The sequence below is a fragment of the Mustela nivalis genome, assembly GCF_964662115.1.
Source record: "Mustela nivalis genome assembly, chromosome: 17".
Classification (NCBI taxonomy): domain Eukaryota; kingdom Metazoa; phylum Chordata; class Mammalia; order Carnivora; family Mustelidae; genus Mustela; species Mustela nivalis.
The window spans coordinates 38,235,318-38,249,739 of NC_139036.1; the positions used below are offsets into that span (position 1 = coordinate 38,235,318).

Genomic DNA, 14,422 nt, shown 5'->3' on the forward strand with positions numbered 1-14,422 from the left:
TCTTGGTTCTGTTGTGAGCTCCCTGGGAGCAGGCTCTAGATCAGCTCTGTCTCTGCATCTAACTCAGCGCCTTGCTAGGGGTGTTCTGGCTGTTTCTCTGGCTAACGGAGAAAGATTCGAGGCTGGGGGGTGGGGAGGGAGCTGAGCATCTTCTTTCCTGGCTACAGCCATGATGACAGGAGGCCTGGTTCACATCACTGGTTATTACTGGGCTGTTTGTTCTGGTACCTGCATTGCCAGGTATAATCCCAGGAGAGCTGGGCATTTCCCCAAGCAAAGGAGGCCAAGTGAGGACACGATCAGCTCATAGCCTTCCCTGCTTGAAGTAATGCTCCTTCTTATAATTAATTCCTCTGCCCAGCAACCTCCAGACAACACCCCCTCCTATGAGTCCTCTGCTTCATGTTCTCCTACCTCCTCCGTTGCCCCATCTCACTGTCTCCAGTGTCTTCCAAGCTTCCTGCCTCTTCTCCCTTCCCCCACCACGCACCTCCTGCAATAGGTACACCTGAGATGTTCCTTGCTGGGAACAGTCCTGACCTCCTTCTCCCAGCAGGCCCACACTGCCCAGACCAAAGACAGAAGCCACCGTCCTGCAAGAATGTGCCTGTTTCCCTCACACCATTCATTACATGTCGCAACAACTCTCGGTATGATTACTATTCCCTCCCTTTTTTTAAGATTTCATTTATTTATTTGACAGAGATCACAAGTAGGCAGAGAGGCAGACAGAGAGGGAGGAGGAAACAGGCTCCTCATGGAGCAGAGAGCCCAATGCGGGGCTCGATCCCAGGACGTTGGGATCATGACCTGAGCTGAAGGCAGAGGCTTTAACATACTGAGCCACCCAGGCGCCCTTTTTACAGAAGAGGGTAGGCAGCCTGTGCAAGGTCACCTGGATGGGATGTGGAGGATGCAGGACCCAAACGCAGCCGGTCAGCCTCCCTTGGCCACACTGTTAACTACGGAGCCCTGTTGCTCCTCACACAGCTACGTGGGGGCAGGGTTCAAATCCGCGCCAGAATCCTCTGTCTAACCCACTGGTTCTTTGACTTCCAATGCTGCCTCCTGTTGGTGCCCCCATTTCTGTTCTGTGGGGTCTCCCATTTGTATGTAGTTGGGGGGCGGGGAGGTGGTAGTTGAGTTCCCAAATCAACCCTGGAGGGCCCAACTCACCCTTTCTCTTCCTTGATTCATGACTCAGGCTCAGCCAACTGGGCACCTGGGGTCGGTGCATCCAAGAGGCACAAACACCACTGTTCCAGCAGTAGACGAACCTTTACTTTCCCACCAACTAAGCACTGGGTCTCCCTGCCTCCCCTATACCTTCCTATGATGTAATTCTCCACCAAAAACCAGAGCGGTATTTTACGAAAGTATCTCTAAGAACTTGCCACTTCTAAAAACCATTCAGTTCTTGGGACGCCTGACTGGCTCAGTCGGTGGGGCATTGGACTCTTGCTTTCAGCTCAGGTCAAGATCTCAGGGTTGTGAGATCAGCCCTGGGTTGGGCTCTGCATTCAGCGTGGAGTCTGCTTGAGGTTCTCTCTCGTCCTCTTCCTCTCCCCCTGCCCCTCCCCACCACTCATGCTCTCTCTAAATAAACAAATGAGATCTTTACCAAAAAATGGTTCCATTCTTTGCACTACTCAGAAAGCAAAACGTATGCTCCACCTCCTGGCTTACTGGCCTCTCTCTGGGCTCATCCCACCAGCCCTCCCTTGAGCGACCAGGGCTCCGACAGCCATCACCTGCTTGTTTGTCATCCAGCCATCATGAAAGCACCCTATGCCCAAGGCTCTGAGCCCTGGATTAACTCTTCCTTCAGAGCTTCTCCTTTATAGGAGGTGGTGGGGACTCCTGCTTGATATACAAATCAGAGTTCAAGGTCACCTTCCTTCATCATCCCATTAAATTTTATGCCATCAAGAAACATTCTACCACACCTATTTTTAATTTACGTCTCCATGAAGCACTTACAATGATCTAATATTTAGGTGATTTGTGTATCTCTTAATGAATTATGTGTCTCCTGGGAGAACCAGCAGAGCAACAATTTTAATAGCAAACCACAACAATAGCAGCAGGTGATATTTTTGTAGTGCTTGTATATTTCAGGCCCTTCATGAGTTACTAGGTCTTTGTATGTTAATACAGTGCATACTACAAAGCCTTCAAAGGTTATGAAAGAAGTATCTTTATTATAATTTCCATATGAGGATGGTTAAGTACTAGGAGGTGAAGTCACTTGCTATCTAGCCTATTCTAGAGTTCAAGTCCCTAATCATGGTGCTCTTATTTTTATTTTTATTTTATTTTTATCTTTTTTAAAGATTTTACTTATTTATTGGACAGAGAGAGAGATCACAAGCAGGCAGAGAGGTAGGCAGAGAGAGAGGGGGAAGCAGGCTCCCCAATGAGCAGAGAGCCCGATGTGGGGCTCAATCCCAGCAACCTGGGATCATGACCTGAGCCGAAGGCAGAGGCTTAACCCACTGAGCCACCCAGGCACCCTTATTTTTATTTTTTATTATGGCATTCCTTCTGCTATGACTCATAAATGATTCCAGGAAGGAAGGAAGGAAGAAAAGAAGGGAGGGAGCAAGGGTGGGCCTGTCCAGCCTTTCTGTGCTCCTTGGTTCTTGATTTCTTAGCCTGGTCATCCTATCACCTATGGTTTTGAGGAGGTTCCAACATCCTTCCGACAAACACCCTTTTGATATAAGCCCATCAGAGTCGATCATCGCTCTTTTCAATCAACAACCCTGGCCTATACACTCCAGGTGTGTCTAGGCCCTGCATATAGCACGGGGACACATGCTCACAACGTAAATGAATTAGAGGTGCACCTGCTGCAAAGTCACCTGCTGTGAAGGCCTGGATGCTGGAGTTGTGCCACCAACACCACATGGACATCCCAGACTATTTTCATTCCTTTGCTCTGTTCTTACTATGAATTGTTCTAGACATCCAAAGTTTGGTAAATCTTCATTTATGGGCCATTTTTCTCTGTTCTTTCTCCTTGCTTTATTCCTAACAGTGTCCCCCAGGGACTCCTGCAAGCGAGGAGCTCCTCCCTGTTTTCTTGGGACCCACACCCTCAGGACACAGTAGAGAGAGCTTTTGCTCTACCCCAGCACCAAAGAGCCCTCACAGTCTGCATTACCTCCTCTGGAAGTGTTCAAATTCAGCCTGTCTCCTTGCTTTCACCGCTGGGAGCTCAGTCTGGTCATAGGCATCCTGAAAGTTGTAGCTTCCCGGCTGTGAGGTAGCATCGCATTTGCACTGGTTTTTCGGGAAGAGCCTAAAACCAGAAAAGGGACTGTGACCATGGAATGGGCGGGTGGGCTGGTGGGTGAGAGACCCCGGGGCCTAATCAGTGTGAGTTTCACCCTGAGAATCTCCTTTCCATATACTCACTTGCTTTACTCAGGAGGAGATTCTGGAATCCTAGCAGCGGCCCCCCCCCAGAGATACAGGGGTCGGGTGGAGGAAGGGGAAGGGGAAGAAAGCCCGCTCTCTAGAATTATCTCCAGCACCAAATGGCTTTGAACTTGAGTCATGTGAATGCTCATGGCATCGGGGCCTCACCAGAAGAGGAGGCCAGCGGGACAGAAAGGCAGCATCTTTCTTACAGTTTTAGCCAAACACACCCTTTGTAGTTTAAAGGGACTTTGCTCGGTGCTGTAGAGAGCACACAGCACCCTGCAGACCAGCCCTTCTCCAGGTCCCCCAGTTTGGATCACTTGAACAACAAGCACAGGTTCGGGAAGGCAGGGAACTGGCAGTAAATTGGGCACAGTAAACCGTCAGAGGAACAAGGGAGACATCGGGCCAATGTGGAATAAACTGACTCTCACCAGATTCCTTCGTAGGTAAAGAGGTTCTTGAGTCGTTCCTCAGGTAGAAGCTTCAGGATCTGGTTGGGCAGAGCAGAATGAGGGAGCTCTGGCGTGGGGCTACTGAACTCCACACTTCTGAGTAGAAATACAACAGTGCCAAGTCCTAAGAGTAACACTGAGATCTTGAGAAGCCAAGGAAACTCAGACCTGTTAGAAGACAAAAAGACCAAATTCCGTTAACACCTTTTTTTTTTCTTGACCACCTAATAAATGACTCGACTGTGTAATGTTCGTGGGAATAATAACTTGAGGAAAAATGTAAGTGAAATACCTTATACTGCTTACCAAAAGTGATTTCTTATTTTAAAAAGAGAGTAAAGAATCAAGCCGCAACAAAGAGACTCGGAAAAATCACAAAGCAAAGAATGGGCAAAAACACCCCAAGGGGGACAAAAAAGAAAGTAAGGTTTGCAATATTTATGTCAGCATAGTTGAATTCAAGGCCAAAAAAAAAAAAAGTATTAAATAGGACAAAAAAGATCACTTACAATGACCAAATACATGACCCACAAAACAGATGTAGTGGTCATGAACTTTATCCACTAAACAATAGCATTAAAGTACAGATAGCAGGGCACCTGGGGGGCTGAGTCAGTTAAGCATCTGACTCTTGATCACAGCTCAGGTCTTGATCTCAGTGGGTTCAAGCCCCGTGTTGGGCTCCACGCCGGGTGCGGAGCCTACATTTAAAAAAGAAAGAAAGAAAGAAAGAAAAAAGAAAAAAAAAGGCAGAAGGATTACAAATACAAAGATAGTCTTAGACTCCAAATTCTCACATCTACTACCTAACACTCTTGCAGGTCAATGCTTCACAAATCAAGTCTCCAAAATATATAAAACAGTATAGCAACTAAATGATATAATTCATATTCTGTCGAAGAGCTCTTACAACACTTACAAAAATGGGCCACGCAAAGAAAACTGTAATCAAGTAGAAATAGTTCAGATCATATACTATGACAGCACAATCAAAAATGTAACCTCCCGAAAAGCCCGCTTCCCCAACAGCATGGAGATTTTAGAAAGGCCTTCCAAAGCAACCCTTGAATCACAGACCTCGGAATGAAAATATAAAGATAATAAAGACATTACCTTCCAGAACTATGGAACACACTCAAACTGTCCTGAGAGGAAAAATTGAAGTTTTAAATGCCAATTTCTAACTATGAGACACAAAATTAATAAATTAAGCAATCAAATAAGAAGCTTGAAAAAAAGGAGCCCCCCTGGGTGGCTCAGTGGGTTAAGCCTCTGCCTTCGGCTCAGGTCATGATCCCGGGATCCCGAGATCAAGCCCCACATCGGGCTCTCTGCTTGGCAGGGAGCCTGCTTTCCCCTCCCTTCTCTCTGCCTACTTGCGATCTCTGTCAAATAAATAAATAAAAATCTTTAAAAAAAAAAAAAAGGAGTTTGAGAAAAGGACAAAGGAACAAAGCTAAGAAAAGCAGAAAGAGGAACTTAAGAACAACGCAAGGAGAAATCGTGAATTAGAGAAACCTAAAATGGAGTCATTGCCCTGAGCAGACAGCTTTTGTGGTGTCTGCCCAGTTTATAACCTCTCTTCTGTAAGACTTTTCTCCTGACCCACACCGGGGACACCTAAGATCTCAGCTCACTACTCGGTACTCCGTGGCCATGGTGGATTAGACCAAGGGTGAACACCTGGTCTGAGCTGGGCCAGTCAACCACAATTTCTTCCCCAGGAATTAGAAATGAGATCAGATTATTCTGGTCCCCTGAACCAAGAAGAGAAGGGGGAATAGAAAACAAGAGACACAAAGTGAAACCTGGATCTTGAACACCCAATGAAAGGGATGACTTTCCAGAAAAACACAAATGACCTCAACAGACCTGTGATAAAGCCTTTGAGAAAATTATCAAAGGCCTATCTACTCTCCCTTTCAACAAAGTCTCAGATCCATGTTTCACCAGTAAACAATTCCAGCCTGGTTTATAAATAAAAGCTTTACAGTGATACAGACATGAGTACTCATGAATAGCTATATACCTATGCTAAATACATATTAGGAACTAGAATACAATGGTAGGTTACATGAATGATTCATCATCAACAAATGGGAGTTCTTTCTAGGAGTTCAAGGATGATTCAATATTATGCAATTTATTAATAAATTTCACCAGGTGAAAATTCAGAATATGGTTATATTGACAGATTATCTTAAAAGCATTTAATATGGTGGTTCAGTGGGTTAAGCCTCTGGGTGGTTCAGTGGGTTAAGCCTCTGTCTTCAGCTCAGGTCATGATCTCAGGGTCCTGGAATCAGCGTTGCATTGGGCTCTCTGCTCAGCAGGGAGACTTCGTCCCCCTCCCTCTGTGCCTACTTGTGATCTCTCTCTATCAAATAAATAAAATCTAAATTTTAAAAAAGCATTTAATAAAATCCAACATCCATTCTTCATTTGTTAAACATTTAAGAAAGGACCCAGAAGAAATGACACTTCACTAATAATCACTAGCACATCTAACACCTAACACCTGTATTTTGGTCTCTAAACATTCTTCCCCTCTAAAGGAAATCAGAGCACCTGGGAGAACTGGCCCAGTTCTGGGTTTGGGGTAAGGGAAATGTAAAGTGAGTGAAGGAGTGCTGTAGTGCCAGAAAGGACAGGAGCTATCTAAGAAGACCACAGTCATCTTCAAAGAAATACGAGCCAGTTTATGGGGCACCTGGGTGGCTCAGTGGGTTAAGTCTCTGCCTTTGGCTCAGGTCATGATCTCAGGGCTCTAGGATCGAGCCCTGAATCAGGCTCTCTGCTCAGCGGGGAACCTGCTTCCCCCTGCCCTCTCTCTGCCTGCTGCTCTGCCTACTTGTGATCTCTCTCTCTCTCTGTTAAATAAATAAATAAAATTTAAAAAAAAATAGGAGACAGTTTAGTCTTCCACCAGCCATATTTGGGACAACTGAAGCATACACAAGAACAATGGCTACAATGAGCTACACCACATTGAATAAAATAAAATCTGGGGGTGCCTGGGTGGCTCAGTGGGTTAAGCCTCTGCCTTTGGCTCAGGTCATGATCCCAGGGTCCTGGCATCAAGCCCTGCATCGGGCTCTCTGCTCACCAAGGAGCCTGCTTCCCCCTCTCTCTCTCTGCCTGCCTCTCTGCCTACTTGGGATTTCTCTGTGTTAAATAAATAAATAAATAAAATCTTTAAAAAAAATCTATGAGTCTATTGATACTTCAAGGGGGAAAAGTGCAAGAGGTGTACTTTTTTTTTTTTTTTAAAGATTTTATTTATTTATTTGACAGAGAGAAATCACAAGCAGGCAGAGAGGCAGGCAGAGAGAGAGAGAGGAGGAAGCAGGCTCCCTGCCGAGCAGAGACCCCGATGCGGGACTCGATCCCAGTACCCTGAGATCATGACCTGAGCCGAAGGCAGTGGCTTAACCCACTGAGCCACCCAGGCGCCCCGGTGTACTTTTTTTTTTAAGATTTTATTTATTTATTTGACAGACAGAGATTACAAGTAGGCAGAGAGAGGGGGAAGCAGGCTCCCCACTGAGCAGAGAGCCCTATGCGGGGCTCGATCCCTGGACCCTGGGATCATGACCCAAGCGGAAGGCAGAGGCTCTAACCCACTGAGCCACCAGGGTGCCCTGAGGTGTACTTTATAAAAGATTTTTATTTATTTATTTGGGAGTGAGAGCACATGGGAGAGAGGCAGAGGGAGAGAATCTCAAGCAGACTCCCTACTGAGCATAGAGTCTGATGTAGGACTCCACCTCATGACTCAGAGATCATAACCTGAGCAGAAATCAAGAGTCCGACGCTTAACCGACTGAGCCACCCAGACACCCCAAGAGTGCACTTTTAATTAACTTTTTAATTAGAGGAAAATTCTAAGCAGACACAGAACATCAAGAGAATAGTCAAGCAAAGTTCCAGGTAACCATCACCCATCTTCTGCTCATGGGCAAAATGGAGCTATTTCTTCCTATTCCCCTTCCTTTCCAAACCATTTTGAAGCAAATCTTGACACCATATGATTGCACCGGTGAGAATTCTTATAGATATCTCTGAAGAGTAATGGCGTAGCTATGTACTTCATGCATGACTGAGCCAGAACCACATTTCCATAACTCCTTTCCCTGTGTGATTCCAGGTGAGGGACAGCCATGAGAGAAATTTGCATACAATTTGGGAGGCGGAAGTGAAACTGTAGCCATTGTGCTCTGAAAGGTGTCCTGTCCTGTCCTTCCTTAGAGGCTGTGAGGGATAGCCAGGCATTGGCAAGTTCCATCCACTTGGTCTGCTTTTCCCCACTCCACATCCAGCCCTCCTTCCCACTGACTGGACCTGCTGACCAACGAAACCCAGTTCACTACCAGAACTTCCTCTGTGAGCTCATGGTAGCAGCAGCCACAAAGAACAAACGATTTTCCATAACCATCGCCACCAACTCTTTCTGTGGTTGTCCTCCAGAAGATGGATGCTTCCAACGTACTTTGCCAAAGCTGGTTCAGGACTTCTCTGGTCCTTTTTTGAGCCTCTACTTCCCCAGCTTGTCCCATAAGCATACCAATTCCTGTAATGAATTTTTTAATGAAATTTTTTAAAAGATTTTATTTATTTGAAAGAGAGAGAGCCACACAAAGGGAGAAGCGGTCTCCCCGCTGAGCCAGATGTGGGGACTCGATCCCAGGACACTAGGATCTTGACTCTATAATTAATTTCTTTTTATTTTTTTAAAGATTTATTTATTTGACAGAGAGATCACAAGTAGGCAGAGAGGCAGGCAGAGAGAGAGAGAGAGAGAGAGAGAGGGAAGCAGGCTCCCTGCTGAGCAGACAGACCGATGTGGGACTCGATCTCAACACCCTGAGATCATGACCTGAGCCGAAGGCAGCGGCTTAACCCACTGAGCCACCCAGGCGCCCCTATAATTAATTTCTTATTCTGTAATATGCATAGTAGTTGTTTCCTTGACTGAGGCTTGATTGATACAAAGTTTCTTACACACACTGCCCTGCCACACACCCACACAATACTGTATCACAGCTAAACAATTAACAATCATTCTTTATTACTATCAAGTGTCCACAAGATTTAAATCTCCCCATCGTCTCTCTCTCTCTCTCTCTTTTTATTAAGGATCCAATCAGGATGCAAAGAAGGTCCATACCTCAACTAATAGGTCCCCTAAGTTTCTTTTTATTTTTTTTTCTTAAGATTTTATTTATTTATTTGACAGAGAGAAAGAGAGGTCACAAGTAGAGAGGCAGGCAGAGAGAGAGGGGGAAGCATGCTCCCCGCTGAGCAGAGATCCAGATGTGGGGCTCCATCCCAGGACCCTGAGATCACGATCCGAGCCAAAGGCAGAGACCTAACCCACTGAGCCACCCAGGCACTCCACCCCGTTACAATTTAATTTTTATTTTATTTTAAAAGGTTTTATTTGGGCGCCTGGGTGGCTCAGTGGGTTAAAGCCTCTGCCTTCGGCTCAGGTCATGGTCTCGGGGTCCTGGGATCAAGTCCCGGATTGGGCTCTCCACTCAGCCAGGAGCCTGCTTCTCTCTCTCTCTCTGCCTGCCTCTCTGCCTACTTGTGATCTCTCTCTCTCTCTCTCTGTCAAATAAATAAATAAATAAATAAATAAATCTTTAAAAAAAAAAAAAAAGAAAGGTTTTATTTATTTTATTGAGAGAGAGAGAGCACGAGTGGGGGGAGAGGGAGAAAGAGAATCCCAAGCAGATACCACACTGAGGGCAGAGTCTGAAGCAGGGCTCCATCTTGCCAGCCCGAGATCACAGCCTGAGCCAAAATCAAGTCAGACACTTGGCTGACTGAGCCACCCAGATGCCCCGACTTCACAATTTTAAAAATTACTGAGGACGCCAAAGAGTCTTTGTTTTGTGGATTTCACCTATCAATGCTTACCACCCTGGACATTAAATTGGAGGAATTTTTAAAGTATTTATTCATTTAACAATAGAATACTAAACCCCACATACTTTAACACAAGTAACATATTTTTGTGAAAAATAACTACCTGTTTCAGAACAAAAAGTAGTGATAAGAACAGCATCACTTCGACATGTTTTCATATCTCTTTAACATCTAACTTAATAGAAGACGAAGGAATTCTCATATTTGTTCCTGCATTCAATGTTACATGTTGTCGGTTGACATATATGAAGGAAATATGGCCTTGTGCAGATATGTTGTTGGAAAAGGGAGAAATATTTTACTTTTTCAGATAATTGTGGCTATTTATCCAGATACCACACAAAAAAATCAAGACCAAAAATCCAGACATTTCTTAAAAGGTTCATAGTCATTAAAAGGAATGCAAAACCATATCAATGATTTTTTTGTGCTGTTACATTAAAATCCACTAATCTACCCTGTACTTTGATCTCTTACCCGTGTATGACTTTACAGCATCATTCATTGGTCATATGGAAAATATCGTTGCCCTGAGTTATGCTGATCTTCCTAATGTTAATACATCTCATTATGCAATATTGAAAGTCCACATTCACTGATAACCAACACCACCCTCATCAGAGATGTCTCTACAAACCGAGAAGCTGTCAAGCTTGCTGCAGGGGACAAAGTTGTACAAACCTCTAATTGTTTGCTTAAATTTTATATATTGGCAACAAATACTACCAGTTGTTCTTCTGAGGGAGGTAACAAGATCACTTCCAATTTTTTGAGATGACACCTACCAAACACCATGGTTGATTAGTCGTACTTTTAAGTTAAAAATCTCTCTATTAAAAACAAACAAAAAAACACCTAGTTCATCTCGCAGCTCGAATTGCACAAATGTTTTCTCTCTCTCTTTTTTTAAAAGATTTTATTTATTTATCTGACAGACAGAGATCACAAGTAGGCAGAGAGAGAGAGAGAGGAGGAAGCAGGCTCCTTCCTGAGCAGAGAGCCTGATGCAGGGCCCAATCCCAGGACCCTGGGATCGTGATCTGAGCCAGAGGCAGAGGTTTTAACCCACTGAGCCACCCAGCCGCCCCACAGATGTTTTCTCTCAAGACAACTACCACTGTACTTCAATATACACCAGGAGGGTTTTATGGGTATATTTCATCAAAAAAGATATATTTAGCAGTGCCTATCTGGCTCAGTCGGTAGAGCATATGACTCCTGATCTTTGGGTCATGAGTTCAAGCCCCACGCTGAGTGTAGACATTACTTAAAAATAAAATCTTGGGGCGCATGGATGGTTCAGTGGGTTAAGCATCTGCCTCCGGCTCAGGTCATGATCTCAGGGTCCTGGGGTGGAGCCCCAACCCCCCCACTCCTCTGCTCAGCAGGGAGCCTACTTCCCCCTCTCTCTCTGCCTGCCCCTCTGCCTACTTGTGATTTTTCTCTTTCTGTCAAATAAGTAAATAAAATCTTTAAAAAAATTTTTTTAAATAAATAAAATCTTTTGGGGGTGCCTGGGTGGCTCAGAGGGTTAAGTGTCTGCCTTCGGCTCAGGTCATGATCCCCCAGTCCTGGGATCAAGTCCCACATCTGGCTCCCGACTTAGCAGGGAGCCTGCTTCTCCTTCTCCTTCTGTAGCTCCACCTGCTTGTGCTCTCTCTCTCTTTCTCTCAAATAAATTTTTAAAATCTTGAAAAAATAAGAGAAGAAAAAAAAAAAAAGAAAACCTCCGTTTGGAAGGAAGCACAACCATAAAGTCTTAAGACAAAAGCCATACAGTTCACTAATGTTTGCATGTGGTATGCAATTTAGCAGGGAAAGCCTGAAAAACAATGAGAGGGCTATTCATGTTTTTAATAAAAGATTGCCTTTGTCTTGCGCAGAACATGTAGAATACATATTTTAATTTAGTAACTATTTTTTAAAAGATGGTGATGCTTTGTTACTGAAACTAAAATGAATTTTAGTCATAAAATCTCTGATCTCATGATTTTATGAGTTGTTTACCACTTTTATTTTTGTTTGAAGTGCGATTTTTTTTTCATCCCAACCTCTCCAAAAAAAAAAAAAAGGAAGTAAATTTCTGGCAAGGAACTTAGCAGAAGTCTAATATATGACAGGTTTGCCCCATTCTTTGAAACTAGAGCAAGCGACCATATGAGACCTTCTGTAAGGCAAAACGGTGCAAAGAAGTAATCATCATAAATTTATATAGAAAATTTTTTAGTGTTGCCAGACCTCCAAACTGACCACACTTAGACTTTTCTGATACCTTACAAACCTCTTGCTAAAGGACGCACAAAATAAAATTGAGATAAGTCCGTTGGTCGCAGACACTGTGCAAAGGTCTGGTGCCTTTGACGTTGAGATGCTGAGTGTAGTTCCCTGGAAATGTGCTTGGTGGCGCCACTGAGACGGCTCAGGGCGCACGCCGCATCTATACAGAGGGCTTGGAAAACAGACCTGGAACGCTGTTTTTGCTTTCCACCTTTTTCCGCTTTTCATCTTTTTTCACAAAAGCAAAAATCCTCTTTGGATTTCTTTTGGCTAACAAAAGCAAGTACAATGTCGGTCTTTCGTATAAGTGAAGTGGTGTTACATGAACGTGCAGAAAGCAGCAGACGAGTTTTGAGCTGTGTCACCTCATTTTTGGATACTTGAGAATTTATTATGAGAGTTTTTGTTTTATTACTTGATAATCCGTTTATAAAAAAGTCATATACGTTGATACTAGTTGAAATTATATATTTCTGTTGTCTGGGAATGTATGTTAACAGTTCTCTGGGAGAAAGAAGTTGCCAAATGTTCACCGGCTTGCAAAACCCCAGTGTGAGAATTCAAATATCTAAATAAATATTGAAATGCATTTTGGTTTTTTTTTTTTTTAAGATTTTATTTATTTATTCAACAGACAGAGATAACAAGTAGGCAGAAAGGCAGGCAGAGAGAAGAGAGGAAGGGAAGCAGGCTCCATGCTGAGCAGAGAGCCCGATGTGGGACTGGATCCGAGGACCCTGGGACCATGACCTGAGCTGAAGGCAGAGGCTTTAACCCACTGAGACACCCAGGCACCCCGAAATGCATTTTTTTAAAGCAAATTACTGAATAGACATAGTATAAAGCCTTTAAAAAACTAGGACCTTATTGGATTGGATACAAGACTACATGTCTATTTAAAGTGTGTTGTGGTCACAGAAGAAAAATCTGAAATGAGGGGCACCTCGGTGGCACGGTCATTTGGGCATCTGCCTTTGGCTCAGGTCATGGTCCCGGGGGTCCTGGGATCAAGCCTCGGGCTACCTGCTCAGTGGAGAGCTTGCTTCTCCCTCTCCCACTCCCCCTGCTTGTGCTCCCTCTCTCATGGTCTCTCTGTTAAATAAATACATAAAATATTTTTTTAAAAAATCTGAAATGACATACACCAAGTTGTTAATTATAGTCAGTGCTAGGAATCGGATTACAGTGTGAAATTGTTCAATCAACGTGTTCTTCTATCAATATATTCCTATATTCTCTCTTACTTTTTGCAGTGATTAAGAATTACATTTGGGACATGGAAGTGGCTCAGTTGGTTAAGCCTTTGCCTTCCACTCAGGTCATGATCCCAGGGTCCTCGGATCCAGTCCCACATCGGGCTTCTTGCTTAGTGGGGAGCCTGCTTCTCTCTTTGCCTCTGCCTGCTTGTGCTCTCTCTCTCTCTGACAAATTAATAAATAAAATCTTTTTAAAAAATTACTTTTGTCATTGAACAAATCAAGAATTAAGAATTAAGAAAAGTACTTGGATATTAGGGAAATACGAATAAATGGACATAAAATCTTTATACTTTTTTTGTGTGCATATGAGTAAAGTGGTGGAAGTTTATTAAGTGAAGATACAGAAAAAGCTCTCAAGAGTGAGTCGGGTCCCAAGAGGGTTGCCCTAATTTCCTTATTCTTAACTACAATAACTCCATATTTCAGAGATGTAACTTCACTCTCTATTAATCTATAAATTTAACAGAACAACCAAACCAGTGAATCTGCAACAAGATTTGTTGTTGTGGGGCACCTGGGTGGCTCAGTGGGTTAAAGCCTCTGCCTTCAGCTCAGGTCATGATCTCAGGGTCCTGGGATCAAGCCCCACATCAGGCTCTCTGCTCAGCATGGAGCCTGCTTCCCCCTCTCTCTTTGCCTGCCTCTCTGCCTACTTGTGATCTCTGTCAAATAAATAAATAAAATCTTAAAAAAAAAATAAAAGATTTGTCATTGTTGTTGTTGTTAAAATGACTCTAATGGGAACACGAGAATACCAAGGAATATGTTACAAATAAGAGGGATGGCTGCTGTACTCTTACTGAAGAATAAAATTATTAGAAAGCTACAGTTATTAAAAGCATGATACTGATTCCAGAGTAAGCAAATAGGTAAAGGGAATAAACCAAAGCCCAGAAATAGGGGTATGTATAAAAATTTTATATGGAATTTTCACTACTTTGTAACTTCTGCATTTTCTAAAATGGCCTTCAGACAAGGAGGGACACACTTCAAATAGTCAAGTTATAGAAACCCATGCAGAAAATAGGAGTTCACTTCCTCTTACCCACGTTTGGACCACGTGATTGGACGTTT

General features: G+C 43.7%; 1 protein-coding gene across 1 annotated transcript in view; it reads right to left on the reverse strand.

Moving 5' to 3' along the window:
- Positions 1–14,422, reverse strand: part of B4GALNT2 (beta-1,4-N-acetyl-galactosaminyltransferase 2 (SID blood group)) — a 45,614-nt gene that overhangs the window by 18,904 nt on the left and 12,288 nt on the right. Inside the window, exons 4-5 of the mRNA XM_082704752.1 lie at positions 3,861–4,049; positions 3,167–3,304 (exon numbers count right to left, since the gene is read on the reverse strand). Coding sequence (XP_082560878.1) covers positions 3,167–3,304; positions 3,861–4,049 — 327 coding nt within the window. The remainder of the gene's footprint in view (positions 1–3,166; positions 3,305–3,860; positions 4,050–14,422) is intronic.